Consider the following 24605-nt stretch of genomic DNA (forward strand, 5'->3'; position numbering starts at 1 on the left):
TCCCAAACCTGGCATCAGCCAATGAAAATATATCAAAGTAGAGATTTGGGATGTAGATCAATAAAAGAAAGACTTCTTGAAAATAAAAGAACTATGAAGAGAACAAACTAAAAGCCTTTTTAATATATCCAATATTTAAATAACTGCAACTATGCAATAAGAATAACTTTATTTTAGGCTTTTATAGGCTTCCATAAAGAGAGTCCCTACTTCCAAAAGTGCTGTAAGGGATTTCTTGAAGGCAGAAATGGGCATGCTCTGTCTTCTTCCAAACGAGTTTTTCTGAATGTCTGCATGTAGAAACTTCCTTGTTAAACAGGACCCTCTGAAAATCATCTGCAAAGCTACCAGGAAGCCTTTGAGCAGTTTCTTTTGTGAAGACAAAGGAGTCAACTGTGTGAAGTGTAACAGCATTAGAAGAACAGGAGATAAATGTCATTTCTCTTTTGTTTTTGTGGAAATGGTGTTAAATAGTCGTAAGAATTTCAGCAGGGGTTCTAATACTTTGAAGCCACTTCCTTTTTACATCTAGTTATTGAGTACCCCTTTTTCCCAATCCCTTGCCTTTCCAGGAATACAATTAAGAGCAACACAAACCCCAATATTAGAAAGTACTAGGCATATAATTAGGCATGCAATACTTTTTGAACTGAAACATTCTATACTGGACATCTTTAAGAAATTCAACTTTTTATTTTTGAAATTCTCAAATATAAACAAAAGTAGAAAAACACACAGTACAAGGAACCTTCATGTACCTTTCACTCAGCTTCAACAACTCAGTATTCTGCTGCTCCTGCTTGCTTCATTTATTGTCATCTTTCAGCTCTTGTTATAACCCCCAAAACTGACAACAATCCCTTATTATCATGTAATTTCAAGTCTGTGGTCACCTCTGTTTTAATTTTATATTCTGAAATGGTGTCTATTCTCTAGCCATTATTTAGTAGACATTTTTCTCCCAAAATAAATTTGCAAAAGAATAAACTGACATTTTAAAATAATGTTCCCCAAAAGTACTAAGAACCACCAAAAGTATAATTAGTAAGTAATATGGAAAGAGTAGAAACAGAAACAATGAAGATTTTTTTCCCCTTGCCAATTCCCCTGTACAATATAACGCTCTCTGGCCTTTTAACAGAAGCAGGAAATTAAAATTGCCTACTGCCAGACACTTCAAAATGAGACTTTCTTCCCACAAAACAATTTATTTTACCTAAGTTTCAAACTCACAATCCCAGAAGCTCACTCAGCAGGCAGCTGATGGCTTATTCCTCTTGCTAATGAGCTTTCTCCTAGATCACAGGATTCAAATCCAAACATTTTCTGAATGCCTACTGTGTGCCAACCATTGTATATGGCCCTTTGACATGCTACTGCATCAATAAATAATCTCAGGGATAGCTTCACTGATCCAAAATACAACTTTTGTGTCTCTTTAATATTCCTGACTCTAACAATCCTCTAACCACCATCGAATAATTTATTCCCAAGAGGATATTGTTAGTACTGGGAACCACATGACTTCTGAAAATTTTCAGTACAATATTCAATTCTGAGATAACCTATTCTTACAGCACCACTGTCCCCTAATTACTGACTACACTTGTTCTTTCGCCTCAACACATCCAATATATTGACCTTTTCTTTTCCAGTTCCAAAGTTTAATCATGGCTTCATTTCCTTTTTTCAAAAACTAGACCATAAAGTCTACTTCTTTAACCATTATCACATCACTACCTCACTTCACTTATCAACTATGAAACCTTGGATAACCTGTATAACCCCTGACAGTTCAGGTTCCTTGGTTGTGAAATAGGAAGAAAAACAGTACCAGCAATAGCAGCAACAACAACACATTTTTTCAGAGAGTATTTCAAGGACCAAATGAAATATATGTAAGGTGTTATACACAATGCCTGGCACTAGTAAGAGTCTGATGTATGCTACCATATGCATTACAATTAGCCTAGCTAATTGGCCTGCAAACCTGACAACTATATCAATTCAAATATTTGCTTCTACATTTAGTCTGCTGAGTACTATTGGAACAAAAATTAAAGTGCATGTAAAACCTTGTAGATTATTGTCAGTAGTAATTTCTGGTCTCTAATCTCAGATGGATCAACAATACCTTTTAGAAAGCTTTGTACTTGTCAGTAGAGAGCTCATGAAATTGGAGGAACATTTTAAGGTCTTTTATTTCAAACAACAGATGCTCTAATCCTTCTATTATAAAAATCCCATTGAAGCGAAAGTCTAACCTCTGCTCAAGCACATCCAGTAAGAAGGAAGTCACTACATACCAAGGTTCTACCTTATGTACTACTAGAGGCCCAGTGCATGAAATTTGTGCCCTTGGGGGGGGGGGGTTCCCCTCAGCCCAGCCTGCACCCTCTTGCAGTCCTGGAGCCGTCAGTAGGACATCCTTAGCACTGCCTTGGAGGCAGCCTCCACCGCTGCACTCACCAGCGGTGAGCCTGGCTTCTGGATGAGGGGCGCTCCTCCTGTGGGAGTGCACTGACCACCAGGGGGTTTCTCCTGCGTTGAGAGTCTGCCCCCTGGTAGTCAGTGTGTGTCATAGTGACTGGTCGTTCCACTGTTTGGTTGATTTGCATATTAGCCTTTTATTATATAGGGTGAGAAACTCTTATATTAAGTTAAAATCAGGATTGCTTAACTCCTGGACCTACTGTCCAGTTTTAACCTCAAAAATTACAGAGAAAACACAAATTATGCTTCAAATATTTGAAAATGTTTCTTTAATTCTCAGCAGGCCAGTATATGACTGCCTACATATGAAAGCCCTTGATTCTCTTCTCAGAAATACGTATCTGCATAGGAAAAGAATGTGCTTCGATGGAAAATTGTGTATTATTTAGCATAGACTGTTGGTCAGTTCTGATGAAAACATTCACGCTTGCCCTGGCCAGTGTGACTCAGTTGGTTGGGCATTGTCCTGTGCATCAAATGATTGCCACTTGATTCCCAGTCAGGGCACATGCCTGAGTTGTGGGCTGGATTTTAAAAAACAAACAAGAAACATTCATTCAAGCTCTGTGAGGGAATATTCTCTCTGTTGTAACCACTCAAATCCATCTCTGTAGCAAGAAAGGAGCCATAACCAATATGTAAACAAATGAGCAAGGCTATATTCTAAAAAAACCATTTACCAAAAAAAAAAAAAAAAAAAGGAAAGGAAAGGGGTGGGGATATTTGGCTGGTAGCCACTGTTTGCTGACCCCTAGTCTAGAGTACATCTTTCTAGGTACCTGATTCTCAATCTATGGGAGTTATTTTATAACTCTGTTGGTTGTAGATAACTGATAGCAATGCAAAATCATTCTTATAAGTGGATCTGCAAAAATTGTCCACTGAAAGTATGAACAATCCTTCCTCACCCTCAAAATCTCTACCATACTCCTCAAAGGAAAAAAAAAATGTTTGCCTCCATTTGAAAATTAATTTCCATAATTCTGAATGTTTGTTTTTAGATTCTCCTTTGAATTGGTTCTGATACCTTATACATTTCTACACTGATGAGATAAAATCTATATACATGTTCATTTTTATATCTGTAGGAGTCATAATTTTACCTATTTTAAAAAATTATGTTTTAATACCTACAATGTGCTGTTGTTACATGATAACCTAAACTACCTCTCATCCTACTGTTCTTCATATGTGGCTTACAACAATAATGTCTCTAATAGTTTCCTTGTCTCCAGTTTATAAATTCTCTTGTATATCTTGAGCCAGAGCTCAACTTTCTAAGAAACACTTGTATTTTTCATCATGCCATATGTCCAATTCCAAACCCTTACAGGGCAAAATACGAATCCTTCAAGCATTGTCCTTAAAATTCAAAGATCTCACACTGTTCCTTTAAGTAAATATTTAATTCAAGCCAAACAAAAATACTACTATTCTTTTATTTTAAATTGCACTGACTTTTTTCTTTTAAAATGCTACGATTCTCTTATTTTTTCTTGTAAACATTAAAAGGCATTCGTTGATACCTTCTATTTGTCAGACATACAGCTAGATAATTGTGAAATACAACAAATAAGTAGCCAATGATTCTGACCTCACAAAGTTTACAGTTTTGGTGAGACAAAATCAAGAAAGTAAATACATGATGTGTTAAATATTACTGCCTCTGCACTGCCGGTGTGGCTCAGTGGTTGAACATTGACCCTGAACCAAGAGGTCGCTGGTTTGATTCCCAGTCAGGGCACAAGCACAGGTTGCAGGCTCAATCCCCAGTAGGAGGCAGCTAATCATTGATGCAGGTGGCAGCCAATCAATGATTTGTTGTCATCATTGATGTTTTGTTTCTCTCTCTCTCTCTCTCCCTCTTCCTCTCTAAAATCAATAATAATGTATTAAAAAATATTACTGCCTCTATTTCATTAGTCATATGCTATCTTTCCCCAAGATGTCCTCTTTGTCAAATTTTACCAATTCTCCAAGATCTGAGAGTTCTACATTTTCCTTTGCAAAATCTTCTCTATATCAAGATCACATTCATTTTTCTTATATCTATACTACTTATTTGAGATTTGCTATGGATTGCTTTATCATTTTAGTTAATCTTCTGGGTGTACACAGCTAGGATGTAAGCTTCTTAAGGACTGATACTATTAATTCTTTTATTCTGTTGCCTGACCCAGCTCCTTATTCATGGTAAAACAAACAAAAATTTGTTGATTTGATTCTATATGTTAGGCAAATCCTGCAATGTGTGGTTGTTTCCTTGACATTTTTCACCCAGTAAGAAAGAAGCATCAACAAAAAGATGAAACATTTAAATGGTAAATGAATTTGGTCGACTTACAATGAAAGTTGCAACAAATCTTTGTGAATTGGAAATGCCTTAGTTATTAAGGGCACAATAGTCCTTAGGGAATAAGGGATTCTTTTTATTAAAAATAACACTAAAATTGCAAAAATTTAGCCCATAAAACGTAAAATACAATGTATACATTACATTGTGGAATACAGATTTGTGTAATCTAATCTAATAAAAGAGAAACCTGCAAATTGACCTTCACTACGCCCTAAGCCACACCCACCAGCCAATCAGAGTGACTATATGCAAATTAACCCAACCAAGATGGCGGCCAGCAGCCACGGAGCTGGAGCAAGTAGGATGCTTGGTTGCCCGGCGATGGAGGAAGCCAAGCTTCCCGCCTGCCCTGGCTGGCTGTGGCCTCCGCTAAAGGCAACAAAGTTTCAATTATAAAAGATAAATAAATCCCAGATACCTGCTTCCAGCCAGCCTCCACTGGGAGCTTGGGTGGCTGGGGACTGTGGCCAGCCTGCAAACAGCCATCAGCTCCTTACCCAGGATGGCCACACACTCATGGGGTGAGGGTCCCCACTGGGGGGCTTGGCCAGCCTGCAAACAGCCATCAGTCCCTCACCCAGGCTGGCCAGGCACCCCAGCGGGGACCCCCACCCTGAAGGGGCTGTGGCCAGCCTGCAAACAGCCATCAGCCCCTCACCCAGGCTGGCCACACCCTCAAGGGGTGAGGATCCCAGCTGGGGGGCTTGACCAGCCTGCAAACAGCCTTCAGCCCCTCACCCAGGCTGGCCAGGTACCCCAGCAGGGACCCCCACCCTGAAGGGGGTGTGGCCAGTTTGAAAACGGCCCTCAGCTCCTAACCCAGGCTGGCCAGGCACTCCAGCAGGGACCCCCCACCCTGAAGGGGGTGTGGCCAGTCTGAAAACGGCCCTCAGCCCCTCACCCAGGCTGGTCAGGCACCCCAGCAGAACCACCCCCCTGATCCGGGACACCCTTCAGGGCAAACCAGCTGGCCCCCACCCATGCACCAGGCATATAATAAAAGGGTAATATGCAAATTGACCCTAACAGCAGAACGACTGGGAATGACTGGTCACTATGATACACACTGACCACCAGGGGGCAGACGCTCAATGCAGGAGCTGCCCTCTGGTGGTCAGTGTGCTCCCACAGTGGAAGCTCTGCTCAGCCACAAGCCAGGCTGACGGCTGCCAGCCCAGCAGTGATGGCGACAGCCTCTCCCGCCTCCTCAACAGCGCTAAGGATGTCAGAATGCAGCTTAGGCCTGGTCCCTGAGCGGGCCTAAGCCAGAAGGTGGACATCCCCTGAGGGGACCCAGACTGCAAGAGGGCACAGCCGGGCTGAGGGACGCCCCCCCCCCCCCCCGCACAAATTTTTGTGCACCGGGCCTCTAGTCCTATATAAAATAAAAGGCTAATATGCTAAGTGTCCAGTCGACCAGTCAAAGCATAATATGCTAATGATATGCTAAGGCCATTCAACCACTCACTATGACATGCACTGACCACCAGGGGCAGACACTCCAACTAGTAGGTTAGCTTGCTGCTGAGGTCCGGCCAATCGGGATTGAGTGAGATGGGCCGGACACGCCCTGGAGCCCTCCTGCGGCCCCGCCCCGGCTGGCCAACCTCCTGTGTCCCTCCCCAGCTCCAATCGTGCCCCGGTAGGGTCCCTCAGCCTGGCCTGCACCCTCTCGCAATCTGGGACCTCTTGGGGGATGTTGGAGAGCTGGTTTTGGCCTAATCCTGCAAGCCAGGCCAATGGACCCCACTGGTGCACAAATTCGTGCACCAGGCCTCTAGTTAGTCCTATAAAATCAGTGCAAAAATCTATAATTTGATTAAAAATACGTTTGAAATAGAGCAAATCACCTCGAATGCTTAACACACTTATATTAAATTTATAGAAATCTATAAATCTGGATTAGAGTACCTGTATATCTTTCCAGGAACCTGATTCTTAATCATGGGAACTATTTTATAACTCTGTAAGTTGTAGATAACTGATAGCAATGTAAAATAATTCTTATCAATAGAGATTAAGCAATTAGGTTACTGAAATCATTTTAAATACATTAAATATTGTCTTAGCAACTTAAAATGTAAAAGCAGTAATGGGTTCAGGATACACCATCCTTGATTGAAGAGTTTGAGCAACTCCCAGAAGCAGGAAGCTGACTCCGATCCCTTGCCCCCAAGCCCTTCTTCCCTGAAGCAGGCCACAACATCTTCAATGTGAGAGATGCCCTTACTATACCTGGAGGAAAGGAGCATCCTCATCTCTAAAGACAGAGGGATGCCAAGAAAAACCCTAACAAAAAGGTCTTGCTAAATTCTCCCCAATTTACCTTATCCTTGTTAACCTATCATATTCCTCCACAACTATGCCCACTCTTCATCAAACCTGGCATTTCAGTTGCTAATGAAGGCTCATGTCATGTAAAACTTTCATTAAGTAAGTATGTATGCTTTTCTCCTGTTAATCTTTGTCAGTTTGCTTTTCAGACCTAGCCAAGGACCCTGAGAGGGCTGAGGAAAACTCCTCCCCTATAGCAGCAAGACTTTCTCATATTCTTATGGGTATCTTAGGCTGGATAATTATTCTATTGTTCTTATCCTTTAGGGTTTCTCTATATATAATGTCAGAAATCACCCCATTATGTAACACAGTTCAAATTATAAAACTGCCAGTTCTCACTGGCTAAGGAAAATTGTTCTCTTAGGAGAAAAGCCTTATTGTGGGAAGAGGGAGGGAAAGAAAGAAGTACCTACACCATAGTATCTTTTATGTAGCAGCTTGTAATCATGCTACCAAGTAGAAATAACGCTGTTCTTGAAATGGCCACAGAATTACAAGTCTAGAAGGGACTGGAAATTTGTTTATCAACTGTACTTAAATCTTCTGCCATGAAGAGAAAAACTATAGAAGTCTTGGGTAACCTTTTACAGAGCTGTAAGAATTCTTTCTATATCCTGAATATGGGTCCTTAGTTAGATATGTGCTTTATAAATATTGACTCCCAGGAGTGTGGCTTGTCTAATGTTTTGAAACCTATGCCTTTTTTCTTCTTAATTTATTAATGATAGGGGGTAAGGGTAGGGGTGGGAGGGGGGGAGAGAGAGATTTGTTGTTCCACTTATTTATACATTCATTGGTTGATTCTTGCATGTGCCCTGACCAGGGATTGAATGTGCAACCTTGGTATATCGGGACAATGCTCTAACCCAGCGGTTGCCAACTTTTCGGACCACCAGTGGTCCGCAGACCACCCCTTGGCGACCAATGCTCTAACCAACTGATTACCTAGGGTAAACCTATGCCTTTTGATAAGCAGAAAATTTTAATTTTGACGAAGTCTAATTTACCATGTTTTCTTCTGTGGTTATTTCTTTCCTTATTCTGTGTTAAGAAACCTTTGCTTGCCCCCCAATTCAGAAGATATTCTCCTGTTTTCTTCTTAAATCTTTTTGCAGTTTTAGCTTTTACATTTAGGTCTAGGATCGATCCTCAATAATTTTTGTGTTTAGTGTGAAAAAAGGACTGATGTTCATATTTGTCTGTATGCATATCCACTTGTTACTGCATTTTTTTGTGGTTCAAAAAACTTTGTTCAAAAACCTTTCCTTTACACATTGGACTACTTCAGCAAACACTGTTGAAAATCTAACTATGTGTGGAACATAAGTGACTTCACCTTAAAGCAAAGATAATAATCCACCACCTTGACATCTGGGTGAACCTGGACTCCTTTCCCTGCTCTGAAATGCACACACAGAGTTTTGGGCTGTTCACAGGACTCCTGTCACTATCTCCAGGTGAGGAGAATCTCAGAACTCACTCTGGTACCAGAGCCTCCCACACCTGGTTCTTTTGATTATTCACATATTTTCACTGCTTAGGAGATACAAGCACTTCGTCTGGGGAGTGGAAGGTAGGAGGATCCATTAGTCCTGCTACCACCTGAGACTGCTATCTGTATAAAAATCCCCTATTACTGTCTTTAAACTGACAAGCTGGACTTGTCTGCTTGTTCTTTGGTCTCTTGGCACCTCTGGTGTTTGGGGACCGCTCTGCATATACAGCCCCATCAGAAAACAAACTATGTAAGTGTGGATGCACTGGGCTCTATTTTATTCTAATGCCGTATTTCTTAGCCATGCTAGTTCTGTGCTGCTTAAATACTACAGTTTTAAATGAGACCTTACTTTATACTAGTGAGGTAGCATAAATTCTCCAAGTCCACTCTTTACTTTTTTTTTAAATTAAATCTTTATTGTTCAGATTATTACAGTTGTACCTCTTATTTCCCCCCATAGCACCCCTCCACCCAGTTCCCACCCCACCCTCTGCCCTTACCCCTCCCACTGTCCTCATCCATAGATATATGATTTTTTTCCATTCTCTTCCCACACCCCTTTCCCCCCAAGAATTGTCAGTCCACTCCCTTTCTATGGCCCTGATTCTATTATATTCACCAGTTTATTCTGTTCATTAGATTATTTATTCACTTGATTTTTAGATTCACTTGATAGATATATATTTGTTGTTCATAATTTTTATCTTTACCTTTTTCTTCTTCTTCCTCTTCTTAAAGAATACCTTTCAGTACTTCTATAATACTGGTTTGGTGGTGATGAACTCCTTTAGCTTTTTCTTATCTGTGAAGCTCTTTATCTGACCTTCAATTCTGAATGATAGCTTTGCTGGGTAAAGTAATCTTGGTTGTAGGTTCTTGCTATTCATCACTTTGTATATTTCTTGCCACTCCCTTCTGGCCTGCATAGTTTCTATTGAGAAATCAGCTGACAGTCGTATGGGTACTCCCTTGTAGGTAACTGACTTTTTTTCTCTTGCTGCTTTTAAGATTCTCTCTTTGTCTTTTGCTCTTGGCATTTTAATTATTATATGTCTTGGTGTGGTTCTCTTTGGATTCTTCTTGTTTGGGGTTCTCTGTGCTTCCTGGACTTGTCAGTCTATTTCTTTGACCAGGTAGGGGAAGTTTTCTGTCATTATTTCTTCAAAAAGGTTTTCAATATCTTGCTCTCTCTCTTCTTCTGGTACCCCCATAATTCGGATGTTGGTACGCTTGAAGTTGTCCCAGAGGCTCCTTACACTATCTTCATATTTTTGGATTCTTTTTTCTTTTTGCTTTTCCGGTTGGGTGTTTTTTGTTTCTTTGTACTTCAAATCTTTGACTTGATTCTTGCGATCCTCTATTCTTCTGTTGGATCTCTGTATAATATTCTTTATTTTCAGTCAGTGCATGCTTAATTTCTAGTTGGTCCTTTTACATATCTTCGAGGGTCTCACTAGATTTATCGAGGGTCTCACTAAATTTATCGGTGGTTTCTAGAAAATTCTTGAAAAACCTTATAACTGTGGTTTTGAACTCTATATCCAGTCGTTTGCTTTCCTCCATTTCTGTCATTTGTGACCTGTTTCTTTGTCTCCGCATTTTGGCTGCTTCCCTATGTTGATAGAGTGGCTTTCTGTGCTAGGTGTCCTATAGGGCCCAGTGGCTCAGCCTCCCCAATTACCTGAGGTGGACACTCTTGGTGCACCCCTTTGTGGGCTGTGTGCACAGTCTTGTTGTAGTTAAGCCTTGATTGTTGTTGGTATCACTGGGAGGAATTGACCTTCAGGCCAATTGGATGTGAGAATGAAGCTGTGTCTATGGTGGGAGAACTTCTGTGCTGGAGACACCCTTCTGGGGCAAGACTTGCTTCAGTGAGGCTTTGATGCTCACTGAGCCTGCCCCCTGAGTGTGTCCCTTATGGATCTGAGGAGTTGTAATCTGGATGGTCCCACTCTGACCACTGGGTACACTGGCTCTTGGATCTTTAAGGAGGTGCTAATTTAGCCTCTGCCTGAGGCTACCCAGCAGGAGCTATGGAGAGATCTTCAGATTCCTCTTCTTTGTTTCGGGTTTGGAGGTGCCCAGATGAGGCCCAGCTGTGAAGCAATGCAAGCTGCTGTGGGGCCTTGGGCCTTCTTTTGGATGTTCTTCTCTGACCCAGCTGCAGTTGGTTAGGTAATTTTAGATTGCAAAGGGCCAGGCCATTCATATGCAAAAGCCTCTGTGCACAGCTTGGGTGGGGCGGGGCCTCAGGAATCAACAGGGCGGAGCAAACAGCTATGGCTGATCCTCAGCCCTGCCCTAAGAGGCCCTGGCTCTCAGTGTCCTGCAGTAATCGCTGCAAGCACCTCTGAGAGAAAGCCGCCTTGAGTTCTGCCGGATGCCAGACAGTTCAGTTTCTCCCCGTATGAGTCTGGGTCCCCAGAGACTCGCCCGGAACTGGAGTTCAGAGCAGTCGGGAGCTCGTGACTCCCTCCTGATTGAAAAAGACAACCGTGTCCTCAGTTGCCAGCCCTTTCTGCATGTGCCTCCGTACCTCTGCACTTTATTTCCACACCTCCTCTGAGTGTCTGTGCTTTTCTCTTTCCTTCTAGTTGTAGAATTTCCACTCAGCCAGCCTTCCTGTGGGTCTGGATGATGTCCGTTTTGTCTTTTAGTTGTATTTTTGAAGTGGTTGTGCGAGGCAGCAATTTCAGGTGTTACCCTATGCTGCCATCTTGGTTTCTCTCCCACTCTTTACTTTTCAAGACTGCTTTGGGTATTCTAGGTGCTTTTTATTTAAAAAAAATTTTTTTAAATTAGCTTGTAAATTCACACACACACACACACACACACACACACACACACACACACACTGTCCTGGTATGGTTATATTTGTGACTGCATTTAACCTACAGAACAATTTGGGAAGAAATGACATTTTAAGAATATTGTCTTCCCATTCATAAAAAGGATACATATCTTTATTTGGTGATGTCTTTTTAAACTTCTCTAAATAATTAGTAGTTTCAGTGTTGAGGTCTTACATGTCTTTTAAAATTTATTCCTAAGTATTTTAACTTTTTAGATGCTATTGTAAATGCACTTCTTTTCTTTAAAAAACAACAATACACAACTAAGCTGTTCTTTGCACCCAATAAGATGTTCAGAACTTAAATGTATTACTCATTTTGAATGTGTACAAATACACAAGACATTTCCATTACCTTGGAAACAGGGACTCCCTCCTCTCATTGGCAACCACTAATTTCAATTTTATCAACACATGACAGTTTTCCCTATTACAGACATTCATATAAAGGGAGTCACACAGTGACACTTGGCCTCTTTCACTCAGCATAACATTATTGAGATAATTAGATCATTCCATTTTATTGCTGAGTACATTCAATGTGAGAACATAACAGGTCATTATCTGCTCTCCTGTTGGTGAACATTTTGGTTGTTTTCAGTTTTAGGCTACAATAAATAAACTGCTACAAACATTTTTGATGAAAGATTTTGTGAATGTTTTTGCTTCTCTTAGATAAGTACTTGGGAGTAAAATTGCTGAGTCATAGGTGTATGCATATCTAATTTTACCAGAAACTGCCAAACAGTTTATATATATATATATATATATATATATATATATATATATATATATATATAAAATTGATTTCAGAGAGAAAGGGAGAGGATGAGAGAGAATCATTGATTGGCTGCCCCCTACATGCCCCCCATTGGGGATCAAGCCCGCAACCCAATCATGTGCTCTTGACCAGAATCGAACCTGGGACCCTTCAGTTCACAGGTCAACGCTCTGCCCACTGAGCCAAACCAGCTAGGGCTGCCAAACAGTTTTCTAAAGTCAATGTACCATCTTACAGTCCCACTAGCAATGTTTCATCTTTTTACTTTAGCTATTCTGGTAGGTGTGTACTGGTATGCCACTGTGGTTTTAATTTTCACATGCCCTATAGCTAAAAATGTGGAGCTTTTGCTTATGTGCAGATTGCCCATTGTGTATCTTCTTTTGTCAAGTGTCTGCTCAAGTGTTTTGTCCATTTAAAAAAATGGGTTGCTTATTTTGTATCATTTAGTTGCCAGGAATCACTGTACATTTAAGTCCTTTCTTCATCAGATATATGTGTTACAAATACCTTCTCCTTCTCTGTGGCTTCTCTTTTCATTTTCTTGACATTCTTTTTTGATGAACACAGTTTCAAATTTTTATTAAGTTCAATGTATCAAGTTTTCTTTTATGTTTTCTGCTTTCTATGTCTTCTCTAAGAAATTTTTATTTACCTTTAAGTGGAAAAGATATTCATCCATATTTTCCCTAGCAACCTTATTAGTTTAAATTTTCATTTTTAAGTCCATGATCTCTCTAAAATTTATGTTTGTATATGGTGTAAGGTAGGATTTTGTTTTTAAAACATGGATATACAGTTGCACCAGAGGTTAAAGAGGTGTTTCTTTTCTCACTGAATTATGGGGTTGCTCCTACCAAACATCATTTACAATATAGCTGTGGGTCTCTTTCTGGACTCTATTAGATTCCATGATCTATTTGTCTATTTTTATAAGAACACCACACTTGCCGAACCGGTTTGGCTCAGTGGATAGAGCGTCGGCCTGTGGACTCAAGGGTCCCGGGTTCGATTCCGGTCAAGGGCATGTACCTTGGTTGCGGGCACATCCCCACTGGGGGGCGTGCAAGAGGCAGCTGATCGATCTCTCTCATCGATGTTTCTGGCTTTCTATCCCTCTCCCTTCTTCTCTGTAAAAAATCAATAAAATATATTAAAAAAAAAAAAAAAAAAAAAAAAAAAAAAAAAAAAAAAAGAACACCACACTTGATTAGTATTGCTTTGTAGTAAATCTTGAAGTCAGCTAACATAAGTCCTTTCTCCTTTCTTATTTTCAAAATTATTTTGGTTCTTAATCCTGTACCTTTTCAAGTGAACTTTAAAATTATCTTATCAATGTCTATAAGACCCTGCTGGAGTTCTGATTGGGGCTACATTAAACCTATAGCTCAATGGAACTAAGATCTAAATGGTACTGAGTGTTCCAATTCATGAACATGCACTATCTCTCTATTTATTTAGATCTTAATTTCTCTCAGCATTACAGTCATCCTCCCCTTGCTATGTTTTCACTTCCTGAGGTTTGAGTTATCCATGATCAAACATAGTCTGAAAAATATTAAGTGGAAAATTCCAGAAATAAACAATTCATAAATTTTGGATTGTGTGTTGTTCTAAGTACATGAGGAAATTCCACACTGACCATATAAAGCAATGATAAAGTTGCTTGTAATGTATGAATCATCAGTTCATAGTAGCTTAATGCTATGCCATAATGCCTACTGTCAATCATCTCATCACATAGGCATTTTATCATCTCACATCATCATGAGGAGTATAATACAGTAATGCCCCTTTATCTGCAGGAAATATGTTCCAATGAGTGCCTGAAACAGTGTGTAATACCAAACCCATTATATATATTTTTTCCTATAAATACATAACTTTCCACTTGAAAAACTATTTTATAGCTTCTCTTTGGCATATCTGGATTACTAGTATCACTACTTTTGTGGTTTGGGGCCATTGTTGAGTAATATAAGGATTACTTGAACATAATCTGATAACTAAAAGGGCTACAACATGAGTAATTTGTGGGTACATATATAGCATAGATACAATGGACAAAATATAGACTACTGTATTTTATAGTTTTGCTTTTCGAAGTCTTACAATTTTTAAATTCAATTTATCCCTCAGTATTTTATGTTTTAATATGATTATAAACGGTACTATTGTGTTAATTTCATTTTCTAATCTTTCATTGATAGTGTACAGAAATTGGAGTTTTTAGATTAGCTTTGTATCCTGACACAGCTAACAGTATTTATTACTAGAGGCCCGGTGCACAAAAATTTGTGCACGCGGGGGGATTGGGGGTCCCCAGCCCGGCCTGTGCCCTCTCGCAGTCTGGGATCCCTCAGGAGATAATGACTGCTGGCTTAGGCCTGCTCCCGGATGGCAGAGGGCAGGCCCAATCCCTAGGTGCAGCTGCTGGTTGGGCTCAGAGCAGGGCCGATTGGGGAATTGGGGCACTGCCCCTGTCATGCACAGAGCAGGGCGGATCGGGAGGTTGCGATGCCACCCCTAGTCATGCTACGGGTAGGGCCGATTGGGGGGTTGGGGCACCGCCCCCTGTCACACTCAAGGCAGGGTCGACAGGGAAGTTGCGGCGCCACCCCCTGTCACGCACAGAGCAGGGCTGATCAGGGGTTTGGGGCGTTGCCCCCTGTCATGCACAGAGCAGGGCCCATCAGGGGGGTTGGGGCTCCGTACCCTGTCACACACAGAGCAGGGCCGATCAGGGGGTTGAGGAGCTCCCCCCTGTCACGCACAGAGCGGGGCCGACCAGGGGGTTGAGGAGCTCCCCCCTATCACTCACAGAGTAGGGCCGATAGGGGAGTTAGGGCACACACAGAGCAGGGAGGATCAGGGGGTTGGGGCGTTGCCCCCTGTCATGCACAGAGCAGGGCCCATCAGGGGGTTGAGGAGCTCCCCCCTGTCACTCACAGAGTAGGGCCGATAGGGGAGTTGGGGCACCGCCCCCTGTCACACACAGAGCCGCAGGGCGATCAGGGGGTTTGGGCACTGCCCCCTGTCACGCTGATCCTGGTGCCGGGAGGCATATTACCCTTTCACTATGTAGAATAGAGGCCTGGTGCATGGGTGGGGGCTGGCTGGTTTGCCCTGAAGGGTGTCCTGGATCAGGGTGGGGGTCCCCACTGGGGTGCCTGACCGGCCTGGCTGAGGGGCTGAGGGCCGTTTTCAGGCTGGCGTGTGACTGAAGCTCCCAACCGCTCCTTTTTTTGTTTTTAATTCTGGGCCAGCTTTAGCTCTGAGGCCTCGGCTGCTGAAAGCAGGTTTCTGGCCTTTGTTTACCTTCTGTATTTGATACAATGTTGCGGTCCGGCTGGCTGAAGCCCGGTTGAATAAAGCCAGTTTCTGGGGTTTTGTTTAGCTTCTATATTTGCAACATAGTTGCTTATAGTTGCAGCTGAGAGGCCGGCAAGTCAGGCGGGGAACGTTGGAATCCGCAGTCACTGGAGCAAGCAAGCCTCCCTGTCCGCTTCAGTGCATGGCTGCCGGTCGCCATCTTGGCTGGCAGTTAATTTGCATATCGCCCAGATTAGCCAATGGGAAGGGTAGCGGTCGTACGGCTAATTACCATGTTTCTCTTTTATTAGATAGGATTTCCAGTAGTACATAGGCTTTCCTATGTACACAAACATGTCATCTGCAAATTCAACTTAATGTATTCCTTTCCAATTTTTATGTCTTCTTTTTTTTGCCTTATTACACTGGTCAGGACATAAAATTCAAGTGATGATAGTGGAAATTCTTGTCTTGCTCCTAATATTAGGGGGAACACTAGTAGTCTCTCACCATTAAGTAAACTCTTAGCTATAGACCTTCCATGAATGACTTATCAAACTAAGGAAGCTGTTTTCTATGCTTTATTTGTTGAGAGATTTTATTATGAGTATTTGAATTTGTCAAATATCTTTTCTACATCTATGGAAAAATCATATTGTTTTCTTCTTAATTCTGTTAATGTGGTAAAATGAATTACTGATTTTGAAATGTTAAGCCAAACTTTCATTTTTTGGGTACAAACCAGATGTGCAGTTTGATAATTAGTTGTTGCTCACCTCATAAAATGAGCTACAAAGTGTTCCCACCTCCTCTGTTTTAGAATACAGTATGTATAAGATTGTGTTTTTTCCCCCCCTTAAGCATTTGAAAGAATTCACCAGTGAAACCATATGACCCTCAAGTTTTCTTTGTGGGAAAGTGTTTGAAATAAATCTTTCTTCCATTCTATTGGTAATTTGGGTTCTTTCCCCCCCTTTCCACTACTCTTTTGTCTTAATAAGTCTAGCTAGAAGTTATTAATTTTATAGATCTTTTCAAACAATCACATTTTGGCTTTGTTAATTTTTCCTATAATGTGTATAATATTACATTGGTTTCTGCTTTTATTTGTATTATTTCATCCATTCTACTTATTTTGTGTTTCTTTTTCTAACTTCTTAGAGCAGAACCTCAGGTCATGCACTGTAGAACTTCTTTAGGAATACACGCATTTAATGCTATACCTTTTCTTCTGAGCACTGCTTTAGCTGCACCAACAAATTTTGTTATATAACATTTTTTTATTATAATTCAGTTAAAATTATCTTAGAAATTTTCTTGTGATTTCTTTTTAGAACCATAGGTTATTTGGACATGGGCTTTTAAATTTCCAGAATTTTGGTGTTATTCTAGATATCTTACTGATGTCTCATTTAATTATCTTGTGATTTCAAAACTTCAATATATTGACACTAGTTTTATGAACCAGCATATGGTTCAATCCTGTTGAATGTAACATATGCTCTTGAGAATAATTTATATTCTTCAGTTGTTGGGAATAGAGTTCAATATATAACAATTAGATCAAGGTAGTTGACAGTTCGTTTAGCTAAGTTTTTGTCTAGTTATTCTGGCAACTGCTGAGTTATTCAAATCTATAACTATAATTTGGAATTTATTTTCTTAATTCTATCAATTTTTGCTTCATTTATTTTGAAGCTCTGTTACTAGGTATATACACATTTATTATTGTTCTTCCTGATGTATTGACTCATCATTTTATTATTATCTAATGTCTGCATATGAGATTGGCTATAGGTATCGGTAAATTTACAAACTAAGTGTTAATTGAGTTTTTAAAGTTAACTGTAATTTTCTCAAGGATATAATTACTATACAGTGTTTCTAGTTTGAACACTTTGAAAAAACATACAAACTACTTAAATACTTAAAGAGGTCTCAATTAGAAACTATTGTAATGATAAAAGGATTTTTCACTTCATGATGGCAGTTTTTAAAGTACTATACCTATTATTAATAAAGATGTTGGCTTCTATTCTCTGTGCTGAATCAATTAAAAAAATTCAATTGCAGAATGATCTATCAGTACTTCCAGTAATACTGCCACACCAGTTTCCTTTTAATGGCTCAACAGTCATATGATTGCCATGAAGGTAATGTGAGGAGACTCATTTAGCAACATATTATTACATCATCTTAAGATGAAGTAAGGCCCATCAGGCATTATTAAATTAGCCTGAATTTCGTAGTATGTCAGCAGCATTTTATGTACATTAATAGCAGAGTTAATGTTCCTTGGGGGGATTTTGTTAGGAAAAATGATTTCTAAGTGGTGTTAGATATAATTTTTTAGTCATTATTTATATTTCCTTGTATCATCATTGTATAGTTAAAATTGTTATGTAATTTGTGAAAAGGTAAGACAGAATGGCAACCAATTAGTTTTTTCTTCTCTGACCCATTATAATAAATACTGTTTGGAATACAGGTACTTCTTTGAATGGGTGTGATACACCTCTTTTAACTCTTGAATTTCCTGATCTTCCTACTTAGGCCTCAAATCAACTGGTGCCGTCCACAATAATTTCTCCTATAAAATGCAGCACAGTCAGAGGTAGGTAACAATAATACATAACAAAGCCACCGTTTCTTTCACAGTAAGGAATCCCTTTGCTTGTTTTAAGAGTCCTCATCTTCAGTGAGGGTATTTGTTCTAGCTGCAGTATAATCTTTCTTCCACTGTGCTGAATTTTGGGCTTCCTCTTTGGGACTCATGCATTGCTTCTACGAATTCATAAACAAATCTTTCCCACACTTGAATACATTTACATCTTATATTTAGACATATTATTTTATAGTTCATACATTCTAGTAACCTTATTTTTTCTTTTCCACACAAGCCTACCTAATCTCTCCAATATATTATAAACAATTATTAAACAGCAATCTTATAGTTTCTTCTTTTCTCATTCTCCTTATATGCTTATACTTAGTGTATACAGAGGAACTGGGTTTCTCAAAGCATAATCCCCAGCCCATGTCAATTAGATCACTTGGGGCACTTGTTAAAGATACAAATTCCCAGGCCCCTCCTGGACCAAACAAGTTAAAATGAAAGGATGGTATGGAGACAGACTAGGAATCTAAGGGATTCTTATGATAAAGTATAGTTACATCATAGTTAAAAACATCAAGCATGAGTTTAGGTTTACCACTTGCTAAATGTATGGCCTTAAGCAGATTACTTAACACCATTTACTTATTGGCAAAATGGGTATTGTTAAAAGGATTAAATCTGTTCATGTTGTGGGTTTAGTTAGTGCTCAGTAGTAAATGGTAGCAACTGTTATTACAGTGCTATGCACATACATTTAAAATAAATGTGTTTTGTTGTTTTTTAAATCCTCACCTAAGGATATATTTGGGGGGGTTGCCGGGGGGGGGGGGGGGGGGCGGAGCATCAGTGGTTGCCTCTTTAAGTGCCCTGACCAGGGATCAAACCGGAAACCTAGGTGTATAGGACGACACTACACCAACTGAGCCACCTGGCTAAGGCTAAAATAAATGTTTGGTTTTTTTGATATGAGAATTAAATCTGGTATAAACACACATTAATCCTTGGCAAAAACTGTTAAGATTCATTTTGGCAAAATTGGTGAATTATATAAATAGAGCTTACCACAGTTTTTAACTAAACAGCAATACCTTTGCCAAGAGAGTATTCAAACTTGTTAATATAGGCATTAACTACAATTTATTAGATGCAGCTGTAGTTTTTAAAAGTTTGCAATAGCTTTTTTGTCAAGTTTAGCAGTAGTGTGAACATTACACAAGTGGCTCTCAAACTTTTCATCTATTAAAAATAATATTAAGGGCTCAAATAGCTTTTGTTTTGTGGGTTATATGAACTAAAAACTCTGAAAAATATTCATTTACTTTGTAAAATGTACATGGAAGCAAAAATGCTAATTCTATTTTTCAAATGAGGAAATCAATGCAGAGATGGAATTTAAGGTTAAATGGTATTTCTTATAACTATAGGTCCTAACTTGTAGAGATCAGAAGTGAATCTAAGTCTTCTGACTCTGAATGGCACAATTATGGGATGTGTATGAAATAGAGTAGTATTGTTAGTATGACTTAAAATTGGCTCACATGCCCATGTATGAAATTAGGATGGATCTGTATGCAGACAGCAGAAAACAAATTGAACATATCCTGCCTTTCCTTTACAAACTTTTTGGCTTGATTCTGATGGGAATCTGTAGTGAACTGAGTTCAGGATTCTCAGTCTAAAGAAATGGGGGAAGAGCTGAGAAGATAACCATTATTTAATATGAAACATGATAGGGAATGTGTAAGAACTGAAAAAAAGTTTCCATATAAAGAGACTATAGAAAGTGAAAAATTTTATTAGATGTAGGACTGAAATGAAAATATTTCCAATGTTAATAAGGTAAACATTACTGGTTTTTCAAGCTACCCAGAGCAACTGTATGTTCTTTATATAATGCATTAGCAGCTTTCTTTTTATGAGGAAATATGTAAAAATCGTTTTCAGAAACAATTAGCATTTTGGAAAGAAGTAGGAAGATAACGGCTATGCTGCTTCCAGTTAAAATGAATATTAGTTTTTAAAATCTGTGATACTAGAGAAAGACTGTCTGGTGAATTAGGGAAGGGAAACCATTCTAAGCAGGGGGAGCACAAGAAAATATGTGTAATTGCCAAAAACCCAACACAGTCACAAATTAAAGGCACAAATAATGGTGAAATAAATTTAATACATTTATTTCTACATCTTCCATTAGAGCCTTTATTTATGTATTAAAATTATCTCACAGCCTTTGTAATAATTACACTTACTTGACAGCCTGGTAATCCAGTGTCTCTGCTGTACAGGGAAAATGAGCCTCTCTCTGATGTTTTTCCTGTAAAACAAATAAAATAACTTTATATAAAACCCTCATTTGTTGACAGAATTCAACTTCTAGACCATTCATGATAATTATACTGTGGTCTGGAAGTACAGAGAATTAGAAACAAGAAGATAAAAATCCAATAAGTAAAATTTTAAGCACTTACTATCATTCCAGTCAGTTTAACAGTCAAATTCTGACTTTCTACATGTGATAGCATGTATTTTACTAAATGCTTTCTTTTCATTGTAAAACATTAAAAAATATTCAAAAGAATGGACATCTATGTAGTCAACAGTATTATACATGTACCCACTTGTGAGAATTACGTTTTCCCTTATTTGCTTCAGATTGAACATTTCTCCCTCTCCTCTTCTCTCTTTCAGAAATTAAAATAGTAGAAGACAGCTCAAATCTCATCCCAGGTTCCAAGGTAACCATTATCCTAAAGTTGGTGTATATGATTCCCATCTTTATTTTAAACTTTTAAATATATATTCACTCAAACAATATACATTACTGTTTGTGTTTAACCCTTTGCGGTCGTTTGTCTGTTCTCAGCCACCAAAGCTTTTTACCGTTCTGGTCGTATGTCTGCTCTCAGCCACCACAGCAAGGAACCGTACGAATCTTAACTCTATTCATTCATGTATCAGTTCATAATTTCTCTGAAAGCTCTTAAGTGTCTAAGCGACCTTGTCACGAACCAAAACATTGCCCCGACAAATCAGAGATATCGAAACTCAATATAAACAAACGCGGTCGTTCCACACTCGCCATGCAAAACACCGTGGCGAGTCAGTCGCCTTTTGAGAGTGAAGAAATCGACAAGCTTCGGAGATACTTCGCAGAATTTCAAATAAAGCTTTACAAATTACGTTTAACTGTAATTGGGCATTCTCGCTTGTTAAGATATTTCAAAATAATACTCCAAAATGGCAAAAAGAAGGTTACCGAAAGAAGTGTACTGCGAATCTGAAAGTAACGGTGAAGAGTTTTATTTTGGCTCCTTGAATACTGACTCTGACGTAGAAAGTGATAACGTTTGTAGTGATTCTACTAGTAGTGACGTAGTTCCAAAAAAGAATTAATAAATCTTGTTTATCCTTCATAATCTTGCATGTTATGTATCACTGCTCTTTCAATGGAAATTAATTCCGACCAGTATGACACCCATGTCCAAATTTAATACGACCGCAAAGGGTTAATACATTTAAACAGATGAGATCACACAGTATCTAGCCTTTGAAATTTGCATTTTTGTGCAATATTATATTTTGGAGATATATGTTAGCAGACACCTAGTTCATTCATTGTTACTGTTATAAAATGTCCCACTATACAAATAAAGTCAGAGTTGTTATATTCTCCTACTGAAAAATAGATTATTCCTACCTTTTTGTTATCATAAAGAGTGCTGAAACAAATATCCTTGCACAAGTGTTATACACACACACGAAGAGTTTCTCCAGAATAGACACAAAGAAATGGAGCTGCTGGATTAATAGATGTGTACTTTCAACTTTTCCTTACTATTCTCTGAAGTAATCATGCCAATTTATATTCTTCCCAGAAATGTTAAGAATTCCTGTTAGAACCATATCTCCCTTTCAAAAGTCAAATGGCCAAGTGTCAGGAATGGAATGGGCCAGCTCTAGAGGGAGATCAGATGACCCACAGTACTGACGATTAACAGCAGTGTTCTGACTCATTTGCTTTTTAAAATAATGTAACTTAAGTACGTTCAGGAAAGTGAATCATATAAAGAATATCATATAGTTAACTAAACAGTCCTTGACAAACAGACATGTTGCTTACTAAGATTTCTGCAGGGATCACAGTTTAGTGTTAATAACAAAGAGGACACAAACAATGACATGGCAGAGTAACTCTTGTTCTCCATCCCAAGGCAAAAGTAACAACCTAATTAAATCTGACAAGTTACCCAAAATATTTGAAGTTAGTGACGTTACATGAACTTTACCATAATTGTATACTATACTAGTTATTAGCCTATGATTGTACAAAAATGCACAGTTTATTAATTTTAAAAAATTCCACACATTCATGGATTGTCAAAATTGTCTACTGATATAGTACATAATAAAAAAAAAGACTTGGAGACATATGAACTAGCTTACAACTCTAAATTTGACACCTACTGCACTTTAGACATATCCAACAATTACTGTATCAACAAAGGTAGTTATTAGAAAATACATTAATAATTAAATGTACAATTCTGAGCCCATTGGGATTATTACAGCACATGTCTTAAGAAGCACTATTACTGATGAAGCACATGTTCAGATAAAGTAATGACAATACAAAAATGCAGATTTATGACAACAGTTAATTAATGTGATCTATTTGTCTCACATTATCACCATAAATAAGTTCTACATGAAGAACTTTACTTTGAAAAATATACATATGAAATATAAAGAATACTATTATAATTGTTTAAGGCTATATCCTTTATAACTAAGACTTCTTGTAAGAGTCAAGGGGTTTTGGACACTACTCTTTTACTCTTGGAATCTGACCTCACAAAACTATTAAAAGGATTGTTTGCAATTCTGACACATATCCCTCCCATGCCTCATCAAAATGGATCAGGAACCCTGCTGGACCAAGAAGATAGCAGAAACTGAACGGAAAATGCCAACTCAGAAAGACTGACAGAGAGATTACTGGGGAAAAATAAATAATAACTACATTTACGGTTTTGGGGTATTACCTTGTTAATCAAATAAATAAGTTTATGAAGTATTAAAAATAATAAGCAAATCCTTAAGAAAATGCTGCCTTGGAGTACCTCATAAAAATCAATGGTACAGAGAACCAAGATAGCGACATAGGTAAACACCTATACTTGCTGCCTCTCACAACCACATCAAAATTACAACTAAAAGGCAGAACAACTACCACCCAGAACGGCGGGAAAGCTGGCTGAGTGCAAGTTCCACAACTAGAGAGGTGAAGAAAGCACATTGAGACTAGTAAGAGGTGCAGAGGCACGGAAAGTGCTGGCACCTGGATGTGCTGCTCTTTTAACAGGGAGGGAGATAACAAGCTCCCGCTTGCTCTGAACTCCAGTTCCGGGCGAGACTCTGGGGAACCCAGACACATATGGGGAGAAATTGGACTGTCTGGCATAGGGACAGGAACGTCATGGGCGGCTTTCTCTCAGAGTTGCTTGCAGTGCAACAATCACTGTTCCTGCATGGGGGCGCGGGACTCAGAGACCTGGGGACATTCTGGTTCAGGGCTGACTGGCAGCCATTGCTGTTTGGTCCACCCTGGTGATTCCCAGAGACCCTGCCCCACCCAATTTACAACCCCACCCAAGCTGTGCACATCATCTTTTGCATATGAATGGCCTGTCCTTTCTCCGCCTAAAACCTGTCAAACTGCCACTGGGTCAGAGAGCCCAGGGGCTTCCAAAAGAAGGCCCAAGGCCTGGCAGCAGCAGCCTGCCTTGCTTCACAGCTGGGCCTCGTCTGGGCACTTCCAAACCCCACACAAAGAGGAGGTATCTGCAGATCTCTCTGTAGCTCCTGCTGGGTGGCCCCAGACAGTGGCTGACCTTGCACATCCTTGGAGATCCAAGAGCCAGTGTACTCAGTAGTCAGAGTGAGACCATAATGGATTACAACTCTTCACATCCATAAGGGACACACTCAAGGGGCAGACTCAGTGAGCACCAGAGCCCCACTGAAGCAAGTCCTGCCCCATAAGGATATCTCCTGCACAACAGATCTTCCAATGTAGACACAGCCGATTCTCACAGCCAATTGGCCTGGAGGTCAATTCCTCCCAGTGATACCAACAGCAATCAAGGGTTAACTACAACAAGACTGTGCAAACAGCCCACAAAGGGGTGCATGCACCAAGAGCGTCCACCTCAGGTGACTGGGGAGGCTGAGCCACTGGGCCTTATAGGACACCTACCACACAAGACCACTCTATCAACTCAAGGAGACTTAGCAGCTACCCAGTACATAGAAACAAACACAGGGAAGCAGCCAAAATGCAGAGACAAACAAACAAGTCAC

At 39.6% G+C, this 24605-nt stretch overlaps 1 protein-coding gene across 4 annotated transcripts in view; it reads right to left on the minus strand.

The window, feature by feature from the left end:
* The window catches only part of TCF12 (transcription factor 12), a 365067-nt gene that overhangs the window by 108035 nt on the left and 232427 nt on the right, over nt 1–24605 (minus strand). For all 4 annotated transcript variants that reach the window (XM_070421983.1, XM_070422000.1, XM_070422011.1 and 1 more), the window contains one exon: nt 20495–20559. In XM_070421983.1, the coding sequence (XP_070278084.1) occupies nt 20495–20559 (65 nt within the window). The remainder of the gene's footprint in view (nt 1–20494; nt 20560–24605) is intronic.

Source organism: Myotis yumanensis, unplaced genomic scaffold (genome assembly GCF_028538775.1).
Source record: "Myotis yumanensis isolate MYYU_CA2020_CCGP unplaced genomic scaffold, mMyoYum1.0.hap1 SCAF_1, whole genome shotgun sequence".
Taxonomy (NCBI): domain Eukaryota; kingdom Metazoa; phylum Chordata; class Mammalia; order Chiroptera; family Vespertilionidae; genus Myotis; species Myotis yumanensis.